This window comes from Carya illinoinensis, chromosome 11, assembly GCF_018687715.1.
Source record: "Carya illinoinensis cultivar Pawnee chromosome 11, C.illinoinensisPawnee_v1, whole genome shotgun sequence".
NCBI lineage: Eukaryota > Viridiplantae > Streptophyta > Magnoliopsida > Fagales > Juglandaceae > Carya > Carya illinoinensis.
In genome coordinates this window covers 10,363,931-10,391,718 of record NC_056762.1, presented here as the reverse complement: position 1 = coordinate 10,391,718, position 27,788 = coordinate 10,363,931, and the positions used below count along the sequence as shown (strand labels likewise).

Genomic DNA, 27,788 nt, shown 5'->3' with positions numbered 1-27,788 from the left:
TTGTTGTCCGTTGGCTGTCTGTGGTGGTCGGGATCTAAGCCGACAAGGAGGGAAATGGGGCTGAAAGAGAGAGGAAAATAGGGAGGAGGGGAAACGCAAGGGGAGAATGGGAAAAAAGAGAGAGAAAAAAAAAAAAAAAAAAAGGACATGTGGTACACTGATGGTGTGCCACATCAATTATGGGATCCCTTTATATCTCTAATAGCTCCCTTAAAAAAATAGCCTGAAGAGGAGGGGAGGCCACTGTTGCTAGCCTTAGTCATGTTCTAGGACTTGTTGGTGCCAGAAGTGCACCAATGTTGTGGTCGTTGATTTTGGTCTCCTAGTGGTGGCCAGAAACAGCCACCATGTGGGCCACTTCGTTCAAGCTACCGCATGGAGGTTAGGGTGGCGATTAGAGTTGCTCCATAGGCTACAAGATTGGCCAGCAAGTCATCACGGTTTTGTTCACCTCGAGAGTGGTAGGTACGTGGTCATGTATTTCTATTTAGTAGTGATAGACATAACATTTAACATATGGTTTTTTCTCTAAATAACTCATATCATATGATATTATTTCTTAGAAAAATCACACTGAAACTTAATTTTAAATTGGCTAAAAAAGCACATGATTTTGACAAAAAAAAAAAAAAAAAAAGGCACATTCTCATCGAATTATAAGTTCATGGTTGATCTAATGTTGAGATTAAACTCTTTAAGTTGTACCATGGAAGTTTGTAACCAATCCAAAAATTTTCTCGCTAATAAGCTAAGCAATTATAAGGAAGGTCATTTTTTAAAGAAAAAATAATTCGGTCCTCTCGGTTTAGCAAAAATATCTACCCTTCACATATAATTTTCTACGAGACGATGTAAAATTTTATGAACAAAAATATAAAAATAAATTAAAAATGCAAATTATTTTTTAAAGTTATTTTGTGATTTTATTTATTGTAAAAGGTATTACTCTCCAGTTTTATGAATTTATCTCTTCAAAATTATCACTAGGGCAATTGTATTTTTTTAAAATATTTTTTAAATATCCTTAATTGTTAAACAAAATAAATAAAATACACAACTTTATTAATAACCACTTCCTTGAACTATAAAATAAAATAAAATATAGTGCATGTCATTTTCCTTTCTAAAACCCTCGTTTTCAACTGGTAATAACTCGTACTCGTAGCCGTAGGTGTATTTGTGTGTAGATAACGGGGCAACGGGCCTTATTCGTCAGGGGAATCCAATCCGCGAGATTCAACAACATCGTCTTAGAAAGTTGGGTCTGTAAGATTTGTAAAAGTAAGCCTTTTATTTCGAATGTCAGAATCGTACTGAGCCTTTTTGACATTCTTGTTTCTTTTTTTCTTCTTTTACATATCGTTCTCTTTTCTCAAACGGACGGTTAGAACTTTCACCAACTTCGTTTATGGTGTTTTGGTATTCGGCTTAATGGGTCGATTTTCTTGATGGGTTTTGCAGCACGGAGGCTGTTCAAATGGTTATAGCTTGGATATTGGGTACCTCTTACTTTCTTGGGATTGTTGATGTTTTATGATATATGGAGAGTTTCTAGAAGGAAATGGGGTTTATTCTTTTATAGGTTTCCAGGTTACCCCATTAAGCCTATTTCGGCGTGGTTGTTCTTGATGAGGTCCTTATAAGTTGAATATGGTCTTAATTGGAACTCTGATATTTGTTCACAGAAGTGCCCTTCAGTTTGTTGTTTTTGACATGATTGCTGTTCGTGTTTGGGTATAGTTTTGCGGTTTAGGATATTGGTTTCTGCAATTAATTACTACTAGAAAAAAGTTGGAATTTTAGTATGGTTCATTCTGAGCTTAGCGCATAATTTCCTGTTTCAAGAATGATGGCATCGTTAGAATTTTGTGCTGAAAACTGAGACACAGGAAAAATACGTTCCCTTGAATTGGGTTTTTGGTTTATTTCTGAGAAAGTGGTGGCTTTAAGTTTTCAGCACCTTTTTTGAAGTGCAAGTTTTGGAGGTTTTTTATTCTTAGATTCAGGGTTTTCAATTTTGGATTCATGGAAATTGTTGGCTTTGGGATTTTTATGCTGAGAATTGAAACGAAGAGGAATATTTCTGTTGTGGAATTAGGTTAGTGTTTTTTCTGTGGAAGGGAGAGAGGAAATGGATTTGTGGGTGGTTGCAGTTGCTGCTAGTGCTGGATGTTTAGCTAAGTATTGGCGAAATCTGTCAAAGAATACTAATAGCTTACCCGAGTTGTCTCCTGGGGACTCTAATTGTGGGAAACCTGAATCCCCTGGTCATCCCTTCCACAGATTGGCACATATAAAGAAACTGGGAGATGGTGTTTCAACAGAGAAGAAATGGATTTCTGATGAGAGAGTTTCAGATATATACCAAGCGGATGGTGCTTCAGCTGCAGAAGTGGCTTCCACCAGTGGGTTTGATGTTGAGAAGTTGGGATATTTAGACAAATATGAAGATCATAATGTATTAAGCATACTACCAAAAACCTCAACAAATGATGTTTTAGAGCATGAAGCTGGAAATGGGCTTTGTGGTGATATCAGTGATAATTGTGGTAATTCATTAGTGGGTCCTTCTGCTGGGATGGGTCCTTTTCATGGTTCTTCGAGGAATAGAAGCTCTCTTAGACCTAAATGCAATGAGCATTTTAGTAAACCCCTAAGTTCCCTGGAAAGTTGTCTTATGGCTCAGCTATACAAGGAACATGCTAAAATGGAAAATTATGTATTTAGTTCCCTTCCATCACCATCTGCACCAACTACGAGGCCACTACTTGGTACTGCTGGAAGCCAAATACTCGGCAGAGGAAATGATTGTTGTTTCAGTGCACCAATTGGATTTGTGGAAGATAAGGTGCTTGAAGAAGCCTGTTTGGTTAGGAATGAAAATGTGTCTGGCATTCCTCCACTACCGAAAATTGGCTCTTTAGAGTTCTCGAGTAAGATGAAAAGGACAAGAAAGGATGGAAATGGAAGATTGAGCAGCTCCATCAAAATGGCCGGTCTAAAGAACACCCTTTCAGAAGGTGGTATGGATCTGATTTCATTCACTAAATGTTTTTTCATTCAATGAGGAAAGCAATCTTCACTTCAATTGCTTCTTATTAATGCTAAGATTTTTCTCAGCTCTAAAAAAAACATGTTTAGTCTTTTTTTTTTTCCCTTTTTGTTGGTAAAACTCAGGTCCCAAAGAATGGCACGTCTGTTAAGTCTTTGTTTTTTTCTCTATGGTTGTGTAACCACCACCCCCCCAACACACACACACACAAAAAAAAAAAAAAAAAATGAAAAAAAAATTAGACTCTTTTATGCAAAGGAAAACAGTGGAGCTGTTTAGTACGCTTCATTGGTTGGCAAGCCCAAGAAATTAGGAAAAAATGCAAATGTAGAATTTGCATCCATCCCTGAAACAATAAATACTTCTGGTAGATTTTGAGTATCCAGTTTAAGTATAAATTTCTCCCTCACCAGGGAAAGGATTGTTAATGTTTAGAAGACCAATCCCATTTTTCCATTTTCACTTTTGGCAGACCACAAAATAATCCAGAAGAACATATTTGAAGACATAACAGAGATATTCAGTCCAAGGTTTTCTAGACTCTTGACTCTTGGTTGTGTCTTAGAATCTTAGTTTATGTCCATAAGTTTGTATGAAGCTGGTTCAGTTTTATTTATTTCTTTTTAACTTTTTACCAGTGGTAGTTTTTTAATTTGCAAACTTCATGGTATTTGCATTAGCCATAGCCCATGAGTTTTGGGTCTTTTTTTTTTTTTAATAAAAAAATGGTGTTTGAAGTTTCCTAGTTCACTAGTTTCCTGATTTGCAGAAATTAGGTACTGTCCTTAGGATGTTTGTTAGATTATGTAATTTTGCAGAAAAGTTTCCCTTAGCTAGTAGTCTGAAAATATCAGGTACACACTTTTTCTCTCTGACTTTCCCCAGTTCTTCCCCTATGGACCTATAAGCATCATCACTAAAGGTGGTTTAGAACTTGAAGCAACCTCCTCTCAAGATGAACTGGAAGTCCCCACAGTAAACCAGACACCTTGACTTTGACCTTAACTGCAATGCCACAGTTTTCTTCACCTTTGACACAGACAACATTGGGAGTCCACTGGGAAGAAGAAGCTCTAACCCTTGTGATTATCTGTGGAGATCAGTAGATTAGGACTTCAGAATTCAGACCTTAGTATTTTTGGTCGTTTTCTCTAGATATTTGAGATTATTTATCATTTTTTATTTAATATTGAGGGATTACGAATATGTGAAATCTTTAGAACTCAGCAAATCAATGCACTTGTGCCTTTTAAATTGTAAACTCTCTTTCCCTCATTTACTTCTCTGCAATTTGTTGGCAATAAAGAGGTAATGCTTTTGTTTTGATGAATCCATATTTTCTTTTTGAAGATCAAGAGCTGTCAATGAATGAGCGTAGGAATTTCTTTTTCAATACTTTACTCCATTGGTCATTTGTGATTGATTTTCATGTCATGACTTTTCATAAATTCCTTGTATTACTAAACTAGGATGCTTAAGCGTTGCTCTTGTATATGTCCCGTATACTTGGGTTCTTGCCTATTCTTATAGTCAATAAAATCTTGTTTACTGAAAAAAATTGAATCCATATATAGCTATGCTTGAAGCTGCTTCTAGGCTGTTTTTCTTTTCTCCCTTTTATTTTTTTGGTAGGGAAGATTGCATGCTGTGAAGTGAAAATTATGTAAGCAAGAAAGCAAGGGAATGGGGTTATTTATTTTATAAACTCAAAAGTTCACTTATCAAAAGAAAAGACAAAATCCCAGAGGCCTGGAAATGACATAGGTTCTGTCTCTTAGGTCGTGCAGTAGAATTGTTCTATTGTGCTGACCTACCGATGGTAGTACAGCTTAGTTCCTAAATGACAGCCTTTACAAACTCTTTTAGTCTGTCAGTTTATTCAGAGACAGAGTTTTTCCTGCAGAGTGTTTTTAAGGTGTGATTGCGTTTGCATAGACATTTGTCTATTTGTTCTTCTCTTTCTTTTCCTGTTTTAGCTGGATTTGTCTCCTAGAATCTTGGATTCAAACCTCCAAATCCCTTCAAGTCTTTTCCACATTTCTTCATATTTAACTAAAACCCCAACAATTCCTGAAGCCATTTTGCGACAAGCCACAACCAAATAAATCTAATCAGTTAAAATCAAATATTCTATATCAGATGTGGTGACAACAATATGTCCGGCATTGCTCTTCCATGTAAAATGCCTAGCTGTAGAATTTAGAAAATGTCTTGTTTATGCAAATATGGTCCTTGCTCTATCTGCAGCAAAGATTTGACATACCTTTCATTCATACTAGACAGTGAGTCTTCATCTGCCTTTGGCACACACATTGCTAGCTGATGGGAGCGAGCTAGTGTGAATGCTTTCTTTTATTGACATGTATCCTTTACTGACAAGGGTTTCAATAAAATATCTGATGGAACTCTCTATGCTAGAAAATAATTGTATTGGCCTTCCAGTGAATTAGGTTGCCGGTTATCACACTTATTGATTGTCTTCAATCTTTATTTTGTATTTTTATAATGCCATTATAATGAATGTCATTGGACTAAAACTTTTACATTCATCAGGGTCAAAAGATGGAATAAATCTTTTCTGTCTTGGGATTTATTTTGGTATATTATCTTCTTTTAAAACAAATAAAAGAGAAGTTGACAGCCTGAAAGAGAAATTGAAGCAGACTCAGAACTTTGTCCAAGATCTACAAGATGAGCTAGATATGAAAGACTCACTGATAGTGAAGGAGCTAGCTAATGAAAGCTATAAATCAAAGGATACTTGTGACAACTCCTGTGACAGGACACTAACTGCAGCTTCCCCTGAACTGTCTATAGATATTTCAACTAAATATGATGGCAAAAAATTATATGATCAGAGTGTAGAGGAGAGCTCAGAACCTATGAGTAAAATTGAAGCAGAACTTGAAGCAGAACTTGAGAGGTTGGAGCTAAACATGAATGCATCTAGTTTGGACAGAAGATTCTCTGATCTTGTTCAGGTAAGCCTGTCTCTTATCTTTAAATTCTTTATAACAGGTTGATAACTTGGGTTCACGACTCAATGGTGTGCAACATATGCAACAGACTGGATGTTTAGCTGTATTATTGCCTTTTTTTTTGTCTATTTGTTTTTATTCTATTTCGAAAAAAAGAAAACCCTTTTCAATATGCAATCATGGGAATGGACTTGATCTTTCAGTAAAGATATGTATGCCAAGAAACTTTTCCTTTGAAGTTACTTAAACCTGCATTCTGTCCATTTAATCAAAGTTTAGAAGCAAATGCATTATTATGCTGATACAATAAGCTACTTTCATCTTTTGAATCTAATACGTCTTTTTCAACTTTCTCTCTTTTGATTCATAGACTCATAGATATGATATTTCTAGCTTTTATATAAAAATTATTTTCTAGATTTCTTAAGTATTCAAAATTTCCAGAATGCTTAATGATGGGGCATGACTTGTCCAGTGTAATCGGATGGTCTCTGATTTTGAAGTTCAAGTAACAACTGCAAGTTTCCTTCTGTAAGTGATATTGACCTAAATTATAGGGTTAATAAATCACTTTAACTTGTCACTACAAAATCTGTTCAAAATTCATATTCCATTATATAGTAGCTTAATAAATAAATAAATAAAACAGAAGTGCAAGTCCTTAAGTCCTTATTGATTGGGTTCAACCGTAGAGCTCAAGTTTACCCTTAATGTTTTAGCATCCACTCTATAGCTTAGTTTCATTCGCCACCATATGCAGTCCAACATGCACTCCATCGATGTGGTAACATAAAATTAGCACTTGTAACTAGATTAGTGTTTTGACTTGATGAATGTCAAGTTTTATTATAACCATGGCCCCGTTGCTGGTTCCGGCCTTTGCACGATATATTTTCCTTGCAGAAGCAACCATGGTTCGCATATGGGAACACACTTAACATTAATCTTGAAGAATGGAAACACAAATCTAGAAACTATTCATCATCAATGCCATGGATATTGCACTTCACTTGCATAGATTGCACGTTTCATGTTATATTTTGTCTGCAAGTGTTGACAGAGCTTAATATATATGCAGCTTCATCCGGAATTTGTAGCAGATTTTGCTCAAGGTGACTTGAGAGCAGATATGATCCATGGCCAAGCTGTTGCACAACCTAAGTCAAATCAAGACGTGGGGGACACCTCCACCCCTCACTCTGGAAGCTATGCTGTTTCACCACGAGAATTGAGCCTGCGTCTGCATGAGGTTATTCAATGTAGACTCGAAGAACATGTACAGGAGCTTGAGGCAGCCCTTCAAAACAGCCAGAGACAGTTAAACCGCATGCAATCAGTGCAGACGAGTCCTTGGAATGAATTCTCAAGCTATGAACGAGGATATTCCTCTACCCCAGAAAGTTCAATTGCTCAAGAATGCAATCCTGTGGCCCAGCCTTTGATTATGAACCTCTCAGGGGAAACTCTAGATGCATACAATGAGGCTTGCATAGAAAAAATCAAGGCAGCTGATTCAGAATACCAGGATTTACCATCAAGGGCCAGTGAAAATAAGCTTCAAGAGAGCTTCAAAATGTCGGATCGACATGCATACACCCATCAAAATGGTGGCATGGATGGTTCCATGCCACATCTTGCAATCGAAAATGACGTATCGTCCATGGAGTTCTTTTCTTGCAAGAAGAGATCATTTGGAGGTCACACGACTGAGTTTCAGGAATTGAATGACGTCGGTGCAAGTGAAGATGAAAAAAGTGATTGGGATGATGAGTTCGAGAAGCAATTGATCAAGAAGATTGTGGAGAAAAGCAAGAAAGGTTCTCCTGTAATTCTAAACGCACAAAGAGTTCTGTTCTTAATGGACGAAAAATGAGCATTGAAATGAAATAAAATCAAGTTTTGCAGTGTATAGAGAATATAGGTATCTTTACATTGGCTGTTCTTATTCCCATATTCCTTTTTGTCCAATTATTTCCTCTTGTTACTTCGATTAAAATTCAGCCTTTACCTAGACTTGAAATCAAGCACTATTATCTGTGACTACGCGACACCCTGAGTTGTTTTCAACTTCCTATGATCTCAACAACTTGATGCTACTCCCAACCATCAAAATATTGTGTTTTATCAAACTTCGGAAACCCCTTTTGATTCTGTCCAACGTAGCAAAGAGAATAAACAGCTTTGCGGCGGTCATTTAAAACATCACTATCTCATTTCAACTATTTTTCAAACATCAATTAAATATAAATACTTTCAAATTAATTATTACAACTTGTTTAAACTAATTATTACAACTTTCTTTAACTTTCAAATAAAAAATAAAACAAAATAATATTAAAAAATAATATTATAATAATATTTTAACTTTATAATACTATGTATTCAACTTTTTCTCACTTTTCAAAATCCCATAAAACATTCTCACTATCATTATTTATTCAACTCAAACTATTTTACTATTATTCACAAAATTTTAATATCATTTCACTCCCCAAGCTTCCCAAGAGAAGTAAATGAGTGAAAATTGAATAAGAACACGCTACTTTCCTTCCAATATGACAAGGATAACAATAGGCTATATTTTATAGGTTGGTAAAATGAAAAAAAAAAAAAAAAAAAAAGACAAAAAGAGGTCACACAATAGACCACATTATTTTAATATTAAATCACCCTTACCTATCACAAATAACATTGTATTCTGATGACATTGTAAATTCTCTAAAATTGCATTCTGAATGGTGCTTCAACAAGATAGATCGATCTCAAAATTGACTTACACACTCATTTGTGCAATGGAAACTTTTTATTTGGTAACATTTCATTAGATTTTATCCTTCCTAATATTTTGCTTTTAGATAGTGGAAAAGACCCACTAGATAGTTTGTAATAAGTTATATTTTAGTAATATATGCATCTTGATTAGAAGAGAAAAAAAAAAAAATGGTTTGCTAAAGGTTTCAAAGAAATAAAACTGCAGACAAATGAGTGTCTACAGCACAAGAGTATCAAATTGCAGTTGCAGGCTTATTAATTCGCTTGACTACGTACGTTTTGAACATGGATCTCCTTTCATGAACATTTTTGCCTCCATGTGCAAGGCAGAAAGCATCCTTTCAGACAAATGCACATATAGAAACAAAAGCAGACGCACACAACAGAATTGAGAAAGAAAGAGGGTCCTAGAGGCAATTGCGAAGCTTAGGCTGGCAACTATTGGCTGGAAAGTTTCTTTTGTTTATCATTTGGGGAAACACAGTTGAGAATGCATCAAAGTCAAGATCTCAGAACCAAATCCAACAAGAATAAAATAAATTGTTCACTGTGAAGAACAGGGGAGGACTAAATTACTAATGCAAAAAACAGTTTACTCATAATACTGGGTAGAGAGCAAGTTCAAAGTCCTGCTATCAGAGACTTTTTTCAGGCTCTTTTGGCGAAATCACCAGTCTCATCGCCATCATCCCTTTGGTTTTCTTCCAATGGATCATCCTGGTTAAAATCTCCAGCTACATCACCCATGCTGCTACTCTCATTGCTACCAAATTGATTGACACCATCTGATCCCTGTCCAATACCTCCATCAAATCCACCACCACCAATGTTAGTGCTGTCAGTGCTAGCACTGACATAGTTATCACTACCACCATCACCACCAGCAACACCATAATTTCCACCGGTACTGCCATAGCCTCCACTGTTCACACCTTCGTAAGTGTTTCCACCTGCATAATTACCACCACCACTATAGCCAACGCCACTTCCACCAGCAGCACCACCTCCATAGCTGTCACTACCGTAGTTACCACCACCACCACCACCTTGATAATTCCCACCAGAACCATACCCACCTGAGCCATATCCACTACTACCAGCACCATATCCTCCACTGCCACCATAAGCACTGTTACCATAGCCACCACCGCCACCATATGCATTGCCACCATAGCCGCCGCCACCCCCACCATATGCATTGGAACCATATCCACCACCATAATTGCCACCTCCAAAGCTGGGGCGAGCCCTATCAGTAGCATAATTCACCCTTACACGACGACCATGAAGATCCTAGGAGAAAAGCCATCATCAATAAGAGTTAAAAAAGGGTCAACTAAAAATTTTCAACATATTAAAACGTGGAACTAATCCATAAAACATTCATAATTAGCAGGAATAAGAAAAAGTGGAGTTTGTGAACAGCATCATAATTCTTGTATTTACTATTCATTTCTATCCTATGGGTCCCCAAAAATAATGGGTAAATACCAAAATTAACATCAAACTAGAGGATGAAAGAATTATAAGTTAGCAAAGTTTCACAACAGTAACCATTAAGAGACTACTCACACTGCCTAGAGTCTCTCGATAGGAAGGAATTCTAACATTAGACAGATAAGGTCTTTTATTTTTACGGGGATTTTCAAACTTCAAAGATCTCCACGTCACAAACTCAAATTTAAAACTTGAAAATCCTATGACATCGCCTACAATATTCCAGGGTTTTCAATTCAAATATCTTAAACGCAAGTGAAGGTAGCAGTTGGAAAAATCTAGCATGCAATGAAAGTTTATTGTAGTACTACAAGTGAATAGGGAAAGTTAAGGTATAGCCACTAGATGATATCATTGGTGGCAACAATGGCTGTCAAGGAGTAATTTCGGAGATGTAGAGTGAACAGGTCGTGCCCACGCCAAAGAACCCAACTTCATCTGCTACAGTTCATAGACAAAGACACTTATAAATAAAGCGTGCCAAAGCACTAACATTACCTGTCCATCCAATGCCTGGATAGCACTGGAAGCCTCTTCACTAGAAGTGTATGTAACAAAGCCAAATCCTCTGGATCTACCAGTCTCACGATCCATAATGACTCTTGCTACAAAAACCACCAGGTTAATCAGCCTGTATTGCCAGTATTCAAGCTTGTCCACCAATAATACAGAAGATACAATTCAAAATACAATGGGGGAATTCAGAAGGGGAAACGGCAATCCACTACCAATTGCTCAATTTCATCCAAGCAAAGAGTACACGAGAAAAAGAAAAGAAAAACACTCACTGAAGCCCATAAGACACAAACAACCCCTTCAAAAAAAATATTTTCAATTTCCATAGTCATTCTTTATGGATTTCAAAAAATGCATCTATATCATGCACAATATTTTTTTTATCAGTGTGCGCAATATCCATATCACTAGTGCAAAAGGAGACAGGAGGAACTTGAACAATAAGTTTGAAATCCTATTTCCAGAGATCAGGGCCAGAATGCCATAAAACTTCTCTTAAAAAGTGAGAAAAGTACGGACCTTCAACAACTTCACCATATTTCGCAAAAGCTTCCTTAAGGCTTTGCTCATCTGTGGCATATGAAAGACCTGAAATTGACAGTTGTGAGAAATATTAACACAAAGAAACAACTTCACAATTACAAATACAAACGAAATATGGTTGCACCTCCAATAAAAAGTTTAGAACTTGACATGGACGACAAACATCGTATAGCTTGATAGACTGACGGTTTCAAAGCACAAAATTCAGAACTGATCTGCTTGCTCGCTCTCTGTCTTAGCATATTCCCAATTTTACTTAGGAAAGCCATTGTAAAAACCTACAAAAAACAGACGCAGTAAATTGATGCATCAGTATGGTAGAAAATCATAAAATGCTACTCTTGATCCATAGTTTATTACATAAAGAAAGATGGTCACAAGTTCACTTCAACTTGTCTGGGGAATATTTAGAAAAAAAATAAACACCAAATACAAATAAATTTTGGTTAAAAAAATAAATCAACATCTACATTTAGTGATGATAAAACGATTTTTACTACCACGTAAGCCTTTTCAAATAAGCATGCAAATGAAAAATAAAGACGTTCCCACAAGCCAAAACAGCCATACTCTGGAATGAGTCAATAGAAAATATAAATAGGCTCCATTTAGACTAACCATTAGAAATGAGCTCTGCAACTATATATACAAAAACCTTGAAAATGAAAAATCAATTGAAAAAAAAAAAAAAAAAAACAAAAGATATAAAACATTGAAAACCAGAGTCAAAAGCTTTATCATCTCCGCAAGCATACCAAGATTAGAAAAACAGCCATGTCAAATTTGATGAAATAGGGCTGATTAAACAAAACAACTAGCATCTCTGGACGACTTAACCCTACACTTTGGATCCTCAGAAGAGGAACGAGGGGCACATTGATCTCCACAAAGTAACTCGTTTCCTAACATTTTCCTTTCACCACAAAACCAAACAAGAAACACCGACGCTTTCGGTTGCGGAAAACAAGTTACCCAAAATCGTATCAATAAAAAAAAACAGAAGTCCACATATTTGTTCCAAATAAAACCATTAGGCCAAAACACCAAAGATTCAAATTGCCTGTCTTCCCCACATCCCCACAAGCCAAACAGAGCTTAATCCAACTTACACACTGTGTGTGGGTGTGTGTATATGCAAACACATGCATGGATATATGACTCGCACAAAGAGATTATCAAAAGAGACAGAGAAATTTAAGGTGAACTTAATCGATTGATTCAAGTAAACCAAATCGAACCGTGTAAAAGGGAACTGGACAACAGTAGAGGAAATCAGCAGCGATAGTAATAAGGAAAAGAAAGCACAAACAAGTGGAATAAAAGAAAACGGAAGAAATGGAAGCATAATCAATGGAAGGCGGAGTACGTGGTAGCGTACCTTCTCTGCTTCGCAGTAAGACTATAAAACCCTAAGGTTTAGATTCGGGGAGGGTTTTATGAGAAATGAAGTTTGGGAGAGAGAGAGAGAGAGAGAGAGAGAGAGATCATATAACGAGGAAGGGAGAGATCTGGACTGTCGGATTTAATGTGGGAGGGTGGTAGCCGTTGGATGAGGGATGAGACGGTGAGTGGGAGATATTTGAAGTAGGAGGGTGGACCGTGGAAGCCGCTGTTGTGCGCTAGGTCTCGTATGTGTGATGTTTAGATTGGATTGTGCTTTTGTGTTTCTGACAGTTCAGGCGCCCACATAGTTGTTTCATAAAATAATTAATTGTTAAGTTTGGAGAATTTAATTAGAAGAACTCTTATAGATATAAAGAGATTATACAAAATAAATTCATAAATTAATGTGAAAGTGACTTTACAATCTACGTACTATATTAAGTCATATCAGTTTGTAAATTTATTTTTGTGTAATCTATTTGTAACTAAAATATATTCCTTTCTCTATATCCAATTTTGGTTACCCTTAAATTTTTATTTTTTTTTAGAAATACAATTTTTTTAATTTTAAATTAATAAAATGTGACATTTTGTTAAAAATAATATTAACATAATTAAGGCTGTGCAAAACTTTCGACAACTTCAACTCTGACTAAAGTTTACTCAGATTTCGACTATGATAGAGTCAAAAAATTCGAAGTTATGAGTCGAAGTCGAAGCCGCTATAGGTTTTGACATTTTTTGATGTCCTTTTGGTTTGAATATATTTTTTTTATATATACAATTTTTATTTTTAATAAATCGTGCGGCACTATGTGGTGATGCCATACCAAGAGGATCATTTAAGCAGTAAGTTTCAAATGGCCTAATAGTAGTACTCAAACCAATTGTAGGTTTATCCTTTGTAAAAATAAGAAAAGTTTATCCCGATATTTTGTTTAATAATAAAATATGAATGGTTGAATGAAATGGTGCAATTTTTAAAATACATCCAAATTTTAGAATCTTTTTAAAAAGATTCATTATTTTTATTATAAAATTTCATATTAGAGAAGAAAAATTATACTCATTATTCATACACTACACACTACAAATAAATTTTTTTATATTTTTTCCCTTAGCAAGTATGTGGTGTAGTAATGATAAGTAGATAAACTCAATTAGTTTAGCATAAATAAAAACAAAAACAAATAAATAAAAACACTCGTGGTGTGTGGTGTGTAAAATGATGAGTATCAAAGCTCATTAAAAAAATATATGGTAGTCGCATCACCTATCAAAGCCTACAAGGGTGGTCGGAAAAATCTCATAATAGCATTTTAGATGTTTCTCGTTACCATGTAGATTTTGTTTAGTGCCACTTATATTTTGAAATAATAATAATAATAGAAAAATATATTCTATAGAAATCTTATATGATCGCCACATCGAAAGAACTATGGAATCTTATACTTTTACTTATAAGATTCATTTTGTCAGCATATCAATAACTTATACGTGGAGAAGTAACTTTATTATAAATTTTTCTTAAGAAAATAACTGTTCATTTTCAATATCTTATTTGGCCAATCAACATAACCTAAAGGAATTTTATTACCTGGGGTGGTTATTCTACCGCCTCTATTTGTGGTGCACGTTATTTTTTTATTATTGTTGATGATTTTTCACGCACTACATGAATTTATTTAATGCATTTTAAATTAGAAACTTTTAATCATTTGATGTATTTCTTTGCTTTTGTTAAAAATCAATTTAACTCCACGGTTAAATTTATTTGAACTAATAATGGCTAAGAATTTTTTTCTCATAAACTCTAAACATATTTTCATGATCACGACATTATTCATAAGCGTACTTGTATTGAAACTCTTCAACAAAATAGTGTTGCAGAGCATAAACATCGGCACTTTTTGAATTTTACTTAGAGCCTTCAGTTTCAGGCACGTTTATCCCTTAAATTTTGGGGAGAATGCATTCTCACTGCTGCTTATCTCATCCATAGAACTCCTAGTCACTCCTTCTAGAGTCAAACTCCTTTCCAACTTCTTCTCAACACTTAACCCGCCTACACCCATCTCTGTGTGTTTGGTTATCTTTACTATGCTTAGACCCTTACTGCTCATCACAATAAATTTTCACCCAGAGCATCTTGCTATCTTTTCAGTTACCCTAGCAACCGTTAAGCTTATAAGTTACTTACCTTTAACATCGACACCAATTTCTATTCACGTGATGTCACCTTTCATGAAGACCAATTTTCTTTCCAACATCTTGTATCTTCACACACACCTAATTCCGTCATTCTAACTTTACCTATTCCAGAACCCACTCCTCCTTCCACTCCCTCCCCGGCCATCCCTCCAAACCCTGCACCCTCTACCACTATTTCTTCTCGTCCTTGTTGCAACATTACTCATCCTGCATATTTTCTTGATTATGTTTGCCTACCATATCCACAGAGTTTATTGCTCATTTGACCATAGCACAGTCCTCAAGTACTTTTGACCCCTTATCTACTTTTATGTTATATTCTCATTTTTCCCCTGCTCATTATTCATTCTTAACTATCCTTACTGCATCTGTTGAACCTACCTACTACTGAGAACTCACTCGTCACTCTCACTGGCATGAAGCTATGGCGCCTTTGAACTTTGCGCACTTGAAGACAATTCCACTTAGATACTAGAACCTTTTCCTCCCGATAAGATAGCCATCAGTTGCAAGTGGGTTTCCAAGACCAAACTCTGAACTGATGGTATTGCTAAGCGCTACAAGGCCCGGCTTGTGACCAAAGGCTTCACTCAAGTGGAAAGGATAGACTATCATGAAACTTTTGCTCTAGTAGCCAAGATGACTATAGTTCGTTGTGTTCTAGTTGTTGTCAGCACAAAAAAATTGAATTATTCACAAAATGGAAGTTCACAATATTTTCTTGCATGACAAAGTTGATGAGGAAGTTTACATAATCCCACCACCCGGCTATTGTATTAAGGGGAAGACGCATGTATGTTGCCTCCAAACTTCACTCTATGGCCTCAAGCAAGCCTCTCGAAAGTTTCCTAAAACTAGTTTTTTAAGCTAACCTATGTTCTTCTTACTGCAGGTTTTATTCAATCTCAGGTCAATCACTCTCTATTTACCTTGCTCACTGCTACCAATCTCACAATTGTTTTCATTTATGTTGATGACATCTTGGTTGTTAGTAATGATCTTTCTAAGGTCACTTTCTTCATGTCTATTATTTCTACTCACTTCAAAATCAAGGATCTTTGACATCTCAAATATTTTTTTAGACTTGAAATTACTCGATCCCTTTCAGGCATTTTTCTTAATCAATAAAAATATGTCATGTCGATAGTGGCCAACTAGGCTCTCATTTTGCTCCCTTTCCTATGAAACATAACTTGAAACTCAATGACATTGATGGTGACCTTTTTCCTAATCATGCCTAGGGCTATACAGCGGTTGGTCTGGATTGGACCAGACCGACTGGTTTAGTCCAGACCAGACCGGACTGAGTAAGCAGGGGGTTCGGTTTCGATCCTAGATTAGTGAGGAATTCAGTCTTCGGTCTGGTCCACGATCCAGGCTTCCTCGAACCGAATTAGACCAGACCGACAGAATTCCTAAAATAATTTTTTTATATATTTATTTTATATGATTAATATGTCATTTTCATCTAATCTATTACCATTTCCAAAATAAAATTTTAAATATATAATTAAAAATTAATATTCTATTAATTAACTAAGGTATATATTATAATATTATTATCAATTAACTTATCACCAATTCACTATTAACTAATTACTAACATTTACATCTATATCTAATTAAAGTGTATAGATTAATTTTTTGTAAATTATCTAAGTTGTAAGTAAATATAAAACAATTGGTAAATTGTAAATTAACTAACTTAATGGCTAATACCAATTCCCCATTACTAATTAGTAACATGATAACATCTACAATTCTATATCTATGACCTAAGTTGCAAGTAAATATAAAGCATGTATGGTCCTATGGATGTGCTCTTAATTAAATTATTTATGCTTCTTGCTTCATATACAAATAACAAAATGTATTACTTAAGTTGCAAGTAAATATAAAGCATGTATGACCTAATTGGCCAATTCCTCAATAAGATATTAACTAATTACTAACATCTACATCTATGACCTAGGTTGCAAATAAATATAAAGCATGTATGGATAATTAAATTATTTATGCTTATTGCTTTCTGTACAAAATGTAAATATATAGCTCATTCTTCATTATGCATTAACTTAGAAGTTAGAACTATCACAATACATTGATATACTATAAGTTAGTATCAAAGTAACAATTAACATCATCAATATAATTATAATTATATTTTTTTAATGAGTTAATTAAATAATTATATTGAATAGTTTACTTAATTTTGATTTTACTAATTAAAATAATTTTTTTATTAATTTATGTGCTAAAAACATATAACCAATGAAAATGTACATAGTTACTAAGGGACAAAATGGCACCGTTTAGGTCCAGGGAGAAGGAAAATGATAACTGAGTTGCATGCAACTCATTTTATTTTTTCCTTTTCCCGTATGTTGAAGCGACTCTATTTAGGATTATTTTCAATCCAAACGGCGCCATTTCAACAATTCCCTCTGTTACAACCCACCCCTCCCCCGATTCCCTCCCATTCCCTCTCAACTCTCAGACTCTCTCACTCATTGTGTGAAAACTGAAAAGAAAAAAACCCTAGCCCCCCATTTCGTGAATCCGTGACCATCACAGCCTTGCAAGGCCTTCTCCATCCCATTTCGTCATAGCCTTGTTGGGCCACCCCCAGATTCCTTTGCAGTTCGCAGGGCTTCTATTTTTGTTGGTATGTATTTTTAATTTTTTATTTCATGATTTCGTGAATTTGGCCATCTCGATTTTTTCTTGTGAATTTATGATTCGTGAATCTGGGTTTCTTGTTAATGAATCTGTTATTTGTGTGATTTCATGGTGAATTTGAGATGACTCAGTTTTAAAATATATCATAATCTATTTGCTAGAATGAATAAATTTGATTTGAAACTCAAGATTTTGAGTTTTTAGAATCCTATTTAGATTTTATCCAAATTCAAACCTAATATTTAGTTTATGTTAGAAATGGATGTTTAGTTTGTTTTTTTGTAAGTTTTTTCCATCTTTTTCTCATATCAATGGGATGAAGGATTGTGTTATTACATTATTAACATCGTTACCATGTTTTCATTGTCTTCATTATTATTGTTGCTTCTCATGTTGTTGCTGTTGCTGGTAACATTTTTTGTTGATTCTATATTTGTATCGTGATGATCATCTATGTTATATATATTTAGATAGATAGATATTGGTCTCGATCGATGTTTTCCTTTTGATTAAGAAATAGTAAATCTTCTTGCATAATGCATAAACTAAATAATTTTTTTCCCTTTATTATTTTTACATTCTAAAATTTGTAAATATTATTTTTTAAAATAAATAATTAGATTTTGGATATACATGTAATTTTGTATCATTTCTATATTATTTGAAGAAAAAATTATTTATAGATATTTAATTGAAAGAGTTCCAAAATTCAGGTCTTGCTTTAAAAGTTAAAAAATGGATGAGTTCAAAGTCAAATGAAGCGGATGATCTCATATTATTAAAATTATTCAAAAAATATTCATTGAATTAATAAATATCATTTATTTATTTCTTGAATAAATATCATTTATGGAGAAATTATTAATGTTATGAAATGAAGGGTATATTTATAAAATAGAGTCGAGTATTTATAAAGGGAAGGGATAACTTGCACCCAAAGAAGAATCGGTTATTTGAATAATTTGGATTCTCTAGAATATTCTTTTGTGCTTCTCCATCTTGATTAGGTGATATAATTCGAAAGAGATATACATAGTTGTTGGTCTTATAACATTTAATATTGTAGACTTAGGGTTAGTATCATAAACTTTATAGCATGTGGTCTTTATTGATGCAAATCAATACACTATGCATAAAAATATGCATAAAAAAGTATGCTCTCCAATCTCCATACACTATGCAAATCAATACACTAATCCATTACACCGGCTTCTAGATATAAAGACAACATGATCATGCATGCAAGTTCATTTACTATTTTTTTATTTAGTTTTCATAAAATGATGATAAAAAGTATGCTCTTCAATCTCCAGACATTGATTGATTATTTTTGTAAATGAACCATATTCAACAAATGAATCCAGAAGACTCTACTATAGATGATGTAGAGTCAACCATGCCTACACAGAGTGTTGGAGGCATTCCTCCACTCCCACCCAATGTAAGTAGTGGTACTAAACCGAGTCTTAATGGTAGACCTATGTCAATGGTTTGAGATCACTTTACAAGAAGATCAAATGGTGATCCAAGTAAACATAGGGCTAAATGTAATTATTATACTACTTCGTATGCATGTGATACAAAGACCAATGGTACAAAGTCCATGAAGTATCACATTGAGAAACAATGTAAGAAATGTCCTTTTAATAGGACAGATAAGTCATAGACTACTCTAACTTGGAAGGCAGATGAAGTAAGTGGTAGTGGAAAACTTGTGTCCATTGCTTTTAGTGTTGAGGCTTGCAGACAAGGCTTAACAGAGATGATAATTCTTGATGAGTTATCCTTTTGGTTTGTTGAAAGGGAGGGTTTTAAGAAGTTTATGTTTATTGTTTGCCCTAAGTAGGTAACGATTCCATCCTATATTACGGTTGCGAATGATTGCTTTAGTGTGTATACGAGGAAAAAAAATAAGTTGAGAAGTACTCTTCAAGGACAATGAATTTTCCTCACTACGAATACATGGACATCTGTGCAAAACCTCAATTATATGTGTCTAACTGCATACTTTATTGATAATGATTGGAACATACACAAGATGATTCTTTTTTTGTGTTTGGTTGAGAATCATAAGGGGATACACTTAGTAAGGCCATTGAGATGTGTTTGCATGACTGGGGGCAACCAAAATATCTTACTATCACACTTGATAATACAAGTTCTAATAACGGTGTAGTTTCTTATTTGAAGAAAAAAATCAAGTATAGGAAGGATACTATTTTAGAACATGAATTCTTACATGTTCGATATTGTGTCTGCCCACATTTTAAACTTAATTATTCATGAAGGGTTGAAAGAATTTGATGAGTTTATTGCGAAAGTGAGAGATGTTGTGAAATATGTGAAGTCCTCACCCCAAATGTAGAGTATGTTTAAGAAATGTGTACAGTTGGAAGAAATTACAAGCAAAAGTGACATTTGTTTATATGTACCAACTAGGTGAAACTCCACCTATTTTATGTTGGAGATAGTTTCAAAATTTCGAAAAGCTTTTGAATGGTTGGAAGAAAAAGATTTGACGTTTCTTACTAGTATTGGAGACGATGATTTGGAGCATATAGTGAATAGGAGAACGTAAAAAAAGTTGGGGCCTCCCAATAACATCGATTGGGAGAAGGCAAGATTGTTTGTAAGGTTTCTTAAATTATTTCATTATGCAACTTTGCGCTTTTTGGGGGTTTGCATGCAACTTGAAACTCATTTTTTTGGAAGTTAACTATAATATTCGGTGCGATTGATTTGGAGTGTCAAAATCAAAACTCTGTGGCAGGATTAATGGTCACAAATATGAAGAAAAAATTTAACAAATATTGGAACAACTTGGATAATATGAATATGTTTTTTATTGGGATTCTTCTTGATCCTCAATACAAGATGTGATATCTTGACTTTGAATTGGAATGGATGTATGCCCATGATCCCACAAACGTGGTTAATTTGAGTTTTTCAATGAAAAATATTTTAACCCGTATGTATGAGGCATATCTTATAAATAAAGAAGTGAGCAATTATTTACAACAACAACATTACTCTACAAGTTTATCATGTGAGGATGTAAATCTTACAGGTGAAGATGATGCAAGTACAGACATGGTTGTTTGTGCACAAAGAATGATCATATTTAAGCAACAGTTGTAATCGGAGGACTCTTGAAATCAAGTCAGAGGTTGATATATACTTAAATGCAAAGTGTGAGACAGACAATGCAAATTTTGACATTCTAGTTTGGTAGAAGGTTAATTCATTTAGATATCGTGTGATTTCAAAAATTGCACGCGATGTACTTGCAATACTAGTCTCTACAGCTACCTCTGAATCTTGCTTAGCACGGTGGGTCATGTTCTTGATCCTTTCCGAAATAGTTTATCTCCGATGATGGTTGAGGATCTCATTTGTGCACAAAATTGACTTCTTTCTTCTTCTACTCCAATCAGTCTTAAGACTATAATGGATTATGTGGAAGATTTTGAGAGGCAGTTGGATATGGGTATGTTTATTATTTACTTCATTTTATAACTTTTATGATCTATATATGTTTTGTAAATTTATATAAATTATTATTTTTCCTTTATTGTATAGCACTTGCTCAGGAGGGTGAAAATTCTATGGAAGCGTCAAATACAATGTCTACATCCAATGCAAATTCATGAGGTGAGAACTTGAATTGTTTTCTTTAAAATTTCAGATTATTTTCTTAAATTGTGACTTGTCCAATTTAATTTTACTTTTGTATTGTCTCTCATTGAACTTTTGTGTTCCTATTTGGCATTACCTAAAAAATATGACATTTCATTTCATTAATTTATTGGTCTATGGCAGCATCTATATGACAACAGCATTTCATTTGGTGATGAAAGCTTTGACGAGATCAAGTATTTGTCATTTGAAGATCAAATTTTAGTTATTTTTTATTTGTATTAGTTATTATTTAGTCATTTGTAATATCACTTTATTAGTAGCTGGGTTATGGGCCTATGGCTAGAAGCCTAGATGTATGGATTGTAAATTGTAATATTTTTTATCTCATTTGCTTAACTTTTTTTGGTTTTTTAACTTTTTTTTTCTTTTTTTCGGACTCTTAGATGTTTAGTTGGCATGTGTAGTTAAAAATTAGATGTACTCTTAACTTTTTTTCTTTTTCTTTTGAAATATGGATGTTTAGTTGGCATAGAATTAGATGTACTAAATTTCATTTGACATAAGTATTGCTTTTGTGTATGTGAGGATCTGACATGAATTGTTGGATTTTTTTTTTTTTTTTATATCTAAAAGTGGTGCATGTTGAGATTTTGATGAAATCACGGGTCTTTTGTAAGCCATTAATTTAGACATTAAGTCATGAGTCTTTTTGCAGTTTTTCTTACTATTTTATTTTATTTAGTAAAGTCTTTTATTCAAATTTATTATATATAGATAATTTTCCTTTTATGATTATTTTTATTTTGCTTTCAAATCTTTTTTTGGTATTTTTTTACTTAAAATTGGATAAAATATTAGTGGGATTTCACTATTGGATTGAAATACATGGATTGGGCCATTGACCAATATAGTATAAGATTGGATCTGACCGATCCTTATAGCATTTTAGTCTAGTTTAGGATGGGAAAACCCTAGAACAAATTGGTCCGGTCCGCAAAACCCCCTACAGACCAACCAGATCGGACTGAATTCAGCCCTAATCATGCCCCTTACCGACTGTTAGTTGGGTGCCTTATTTATCTCACCATCGGAAGACCTGATATCATTTTTTAGGTGAATATTCTCACTCAATTCATGCATGCTCCTCGAATTCCTCATATGATAGCTGCCACAGGTGTTCTTCGCTACATTAAAGACACTCCAGGTCAAGGCATTTTTTTCCTTCCTCTAATAATCTTCATGTTAGTGCTCTACTATTGGTTTCTTCATCATACTTGGTTCTAGCCCTATTTCTTGGCGCACTAAGAAGCTGACTATAGTTGCTCGCAACTCTACAGAAGTCGAATTCTACACCATGGTTGTCACTACATGTGAACTCGTCTAGTTACAACAGTTTTTTCATGACCTCGGCATCTCACACACACTCTCATGACCCTCTATTGTGACAATTAGTCTGTGCTCTACATTGTTCACAATCCTCTTTTTTATGAACACACTAGACATATTGAGATCGACTGCCACATTATTCGTGATAAATTCTGTTTTGGTCTCTTCACCACTGCTCATCTTCCCTCGATATCTTCACCAAAGCTCTAAGTTCTGATCTCTTTCATCATTTGTCTCACAAGTTGGGCATTATGAATTGATTGAACTGAAATATTGCTTATTTTTATATTAGAACCAATATATTTTAATTCTTTCATTACATTATTATTGATTTTAGATGAAAAAAAAATTAAGAAATTTGAGTTGTGATTTAAATGATTAAATAGCATGGTTTTGCTTAATATTATAACTTGTGATTTAATTGGACAATATTCCTTTACATGCACAACATATTTTTGATATTCTATTTTTTTATTTTATTTTATTTTATTTCTAATATTTTTTTATATATATAGCCTAAGAAATGAAAAATCAACTTTTAATTGGCCGAGAGCATTTGACTCACGCATGAGCTTTTGGCATTGGGACTTCAAGACGGCACGACACACTAATTGAGATTGAAACTTTAACTTTGACTGTTTGACCAAGGGCTATATTAATTGGGATTGAAACTTTGACCTAAATACCACATGACTTGAGGGTTTTTTCTCTTTAGCCAATTCATGTTCAACACTGCAACATTTAATTATTTTGGGGGCATGCATTTTTAGCCGCTCACAATATTATTTTTCTCTGGCATTCACTCAGCACCGCACGGTACTTGAGATAATAAAAAAATTCATTCTTTTCGATTGGGGCTTTAATGCAACAGAGAAATATAGGGTCTAGAACCATTGAAGAGCTCCTTGAGGGGTCCAATTGCTGCTAGAGTCTAGCCTCCTTTATTGCTTTCAATCTCCGTCTCTGTTCATTTGACTTGATTTTTTTTATTTTTTATTTAATTTCAATTTGAAATTTATGGTGTATTCTTGATATTTTTGACTTAAAAGTATGAGTATTTTATTTGCTATTTATTTTATTTTATGTTAATTATTTTACTTATTTCTCTAAACTTCCATTAAATATGCATTACAATTACATTTTAGATTAATTTTAATTTATTATTTAATTTTTAGATTAATTAAAATTATTTAGCGTATTAAGTATTTAATTGTTAATTTCAATTTGTTAGTCTTTTACGTTCCATTTCGATACTAAAAAAAATCTAAAAAGTATGAATCTAGTCTATAACTAGTGCATGCTTTTATTTTATTTTTATTTTTATTTCCGTTACACTCTTCCATTCATTGCACACACTACCACTTTTGTTTATGAAAATTTTCACCATTTTATATGAGTTTGGATTTAAGCAATTTTCTCCGAGAAGACGATTTAGAAATTTTATTCTTAATTATTACACGACATCCTCCTACACTTGAGATAACTTTTGTGCTACTTATTTTTTGAGTGAGTCATGAATCTTCATGACCAACTTAAGGGGGAGTATTACAGCACCAAAATCTCTTAATTTTAGCAATTCCACCGATTTAGTCAATTGACAGTTACAAAATTTTTGTATAGCTAATTTGCCTTTCTTTTTTTGCATAAACCATCCACTCATGTTTATATATTTGTATACAATATCAATGAGAAATATAAGATATTATTCTACCAATTTATTTTCTTAACAAAAAATTGAAGTCTATAGTCGATCAACCAAAAATTTTCATGTGGTAGTATGCTAATCTTGGACATTCTCACTCAATGGAACTCGACATACACAATGTTGGAGATAGCATAAAAGTATTAGAGAACTTTTGAGAAAATGGAGGTCGAAGATGAAGTTTTGAGACATGCTTTGTTGGAGGACACACCTGGGAGAAGGGGACATGAACCACAAAAACTTTTTGACTCGAAAAATGTGAGGTACTTTATTCAATTCTTGAAAGTATTTGATAATATCACTATTTGCATATCTGGTAATTTATACTATACTGCAAACATGTATTTTAAGGAGCTTTCAATGTTTTATGACCATATGCGAGAGAGTTGTGAACACAATATTGAGTTGTTGAATGGTATGATTATAAGGATAAAAACAAAGTATGATAAATATTGGGGAGATGTTGAGAACATAAATAGATTATTATTTGTGGTTGCGATTCTTGACTCCCGATATGAGTTCGAAGCTGTAGAGTTTTGAATTAGGGACATCTTCACTAATGAAAAGGCTAAGCAGTTCATTAGAGTTTTAAAACATGATATTGATGTCTTGTATAGCCGTTATAACAATAGTGATGGTTAGCTCCTCAAGATTGACAAATTCGACATTTTTAGTGAATGACACACATTCAATGAGTTCAGTAGTTTTGATGTGAAAGTATTATTAAATCTAAATATCGAAAAATATTATGCGGTGTAAATTTGAGGTTAGAAGATATTTTTTATAGAATGTTGAGGCACTTAGTAATACATTCCATATCTTAACTTGGTGGAAGGTTAATTCCACCAATGTTAACTTGGTCATTCCTATCACTACTATTGCCTTATAGTTGTCGTTTAGCACATCCGGACATGTGTTTGATGTTTATCGAAGTTTATTGACTCCGAGAATTGTAGAGGCCCTCATAATATACAAATTTGGCTAAGGTCAAAGCTTATTAGAGTGGATAGTGTTGATGATGCCGAGAGTTATATACTTGAATTGAGTAACTTTAGGCTTTTAGCCTTCATTTTTAATTGACTAATTAGATATTTAAATTTTTTAACTTATAATTTTTATATTTTTATAGACTTATTTGCGAACCCCACAAAAATTGAGGAGAATTGAGACAGGCGCATCAAGGGAGGGAGACTGGTAGATGAATCATGAATTTAATTCTTTAACTTTTATGTTAAGTTTAATGTTAGTATTATCATTTTACTTAAGTAATGTAATGTATAAAATTATTTAATTTCTAAAACAATACAGGATACTTATAGTTTGAGTTTTTACTTCGTGCCTGCTAGTGGACTGTCATGTTGGTTGAGACTATGAATTTGGATTTGTTGAATTTGTTAATTTTTATGTATTTGGAGGAGTTGAATTAGGAATTAGTTGTTAATTTAATATTGATACTTTATAACTTTGGTTGTCACTTTCTTGGTGGTAGTGTAAGTCTATATTAATGTAAATTTGTAATATCTGTATAATGTAATAAGAACTCATTTGTGTGTGTTCTTGTGTGATGTTTATTATTTATACTTTGTAAGAGTGTGTATTTAGATCTTGTGTTGTTGCATGCATAATTGTTTTAATGCATATGATTTTATGAAACTAGTTGTTATTGCTTGCATGATAATGTCTTTTAATTTACATTATAGATTTAGGTGCTTTTTTAATAATTATTCATTATGACTTTATTATTGTTTGTTGGTTCTATTAACAATCTCAAATAATCATCCAATTTTCTTCCTTTGTTGAGTTTAAATGTATAAATTGTACACATTTTTTAGTTTATAGATTTAAATTGATTCCATTGTTTTATTTAAATTGTATTTAATTCTTTTTAAAAAAAAGTTTTAAGTTTTTTTCAATTCAACCTAAAATATTAGTAGCCTAGTAGGCCTTTGAGCAAGCCCAATTTTGATTGAAGTTTGACTTCTGATTCTAACTCCAATTAAAGTTTGGAGTTGGAGCCCAACCCTAATTGAGTGCTCATTAGATTCAAAGATTGGATGACAATGAATCTCATATTTTGATATTAGTAAAATGTAGAGATGTTAAGTATATATAGTTGTTACCAAGTTTAATAGCTTGATAGTATATAATTTGGTTTTCCAAATAAAAAATCTAGGTTCGAAATCCCCTACCCCTGTATAAAAAAAAAAAAAGTATATATAGTTGCTAGTTATTAGGTTTTGATTAATCCACATTTCAACTATGATCGTTATCAATTATTTAGTTGTTGTGAATAATTATATTATTGGTTATTTTATAAGTTTAAATTTATCGAGAAGAAGTAAATATAATTATTTAAATATATTTTAACTTTCCACATGATAAATGGGTCCAACATATTAAATTAATATGTGTCGCTATCTACATTTATGCGTGTGATATTGCATATCTTCATAATAATGAAGATCAAAAGTTTTGCTAGAAGTCTTAAGGGCAAATTATATTGATTCTTGGTGATGAGGGTTGAGGTTCATGATATAAAATATTACATTTAAATTGTCTTGCTTACAAAAGCAATTTCTTTTGATACTTATGGAGCAAGGAAGAGACATATAGTTATTTCCTTTTAGGATATAGCTAGCAATTTAAGTTAGCTTATTAGACTTTTGGTAGTTGAATAATTCTATAACCCATACACTCATCTCACTTTCATCAATATTGTATAAAATGTGTTATTTTTATAACCCTTAGGTCCTTTTTTATTTTTAAAAAATACAAGGGTTGATGGATAATGAAACATCGTTATAGCGGATGAAAGTGAAATATCAGTATGGTTTATAGATCTTTTCTCGATAGTTTTATGCAAAAAAAAAAATAGATATATGATCTAATTCTTTCTTTTACTTTAAAGTGTATATTTATTTATAATTCGATGGAGTGATCAAGAGATGAATTGAGAAACGGGAAAAGATTCCCTCAAGTCTTTATCAAAATTTTAGGTCTCGATTGGGAGAAAGGTAGAAAAAATCATTTTTTTAGTGGAGTCCAATTTTATAAATGGCTTACGTGAGACGTGGACACCTAAGACACAAACCTAACATTACTCATGAATAAAAAGGGAACGCAAAAAAGGTCCATTCAAAAGGAGGTAAGATTAAAAAAAAAACATATATATATACATATATAGAATAATAAGTTGCAACCCATGTTGTGGAAATATGGAAAGAATACAATTTAATCATCAAAGTGAGTATGAAATGTATATTAAAGAATACAATGAGATATTAAAATGAATACATTTTACAAAATAAGGATTCAAGTCAGGACTTTTGGGCAACTTTCTGTAAAATTATTATGTAAGATTCTTAATTACTTAAATGGTCATTTGATATGCATTGTGACATAAACATAAGTGTAACCATTTGTATGGTGA

The 27,788-nt window shown here is 33.4% G+C and overlaps 2 protein-coding genes across 3 annotated transcripts; one reads left to right on the top strand and one right to left on the bottom strand.

Moving 5' to 3' along the window:
- The first annotated feature begins 1,127 nt into the window (after nucleotides 1–1,127).
- Nucleotides 1,128–7,946, top strand: LOC122281461. Of its 2 annotated transcripts, XM_043092944.1 has the most exons (4): nucleotides 1,128–1,281; nucleotides 1,462–3,023; nucleotides 5,606–6,033; nucleotides 7,109–7,946. In XM_043092944.1, the coding sequence occupies exons 2-4, from the start codon at nucleotides 2,132–2,134 to the stop codon at nucleotides 7,901–7,903; spliced, it is 2,115 nt and encodes a 704-aa protein (XP_042948878.1). In that variant the 5' UTR covers nucleotides 1,128–1,281; nucleotides 1,462–2,131; the 3' UTR covers nucleotides 7,904–7,946. The 2 variants fall into 2 exon arrangements, with proteins under 2 accessions (XP_042948878.1, XP_042948879.1); XM_043092945.1 differs by lacking the exon at nucleotides 1,128–1,281 and having other exon boundaries at nucleotides 1,294–3,020.
- Nucleotides 7,947–9,243: 1,297 nt separating this feature from the next.
- LOC122281832 (glycine-rich RNA-binding protein 3, mitochondrial-like) lies at nucleotides 9,244–12,890 on the bottom strand. Its single transcript, XM_043093637.1, has 5 exons — nucleotides 12,737–12,890; nucleotides 11,483–11,636; nucleotides 11,335–11,403; nucleotides 10,798–10,904; nucleotides 9,244–10,095 (listed from the first exon to the last, which is right to left on the bottom strand). Exons 2-5 carry the CDS (start codon nucleotides 11,625–11,627, stop codon nucleotides 9,451–9,453), a joined length of 966 nt encoding a protein of 321 aa, XP_042949571.1. The 5' UTR covers nucleotides 11,628–11,636; nucleotides 12,737–12,890; the 3' UTR covers nucleotides 9,244–9,450.
- Nucleotides 12,891–27,788: the final 14,898 nt, after the last annotated feature.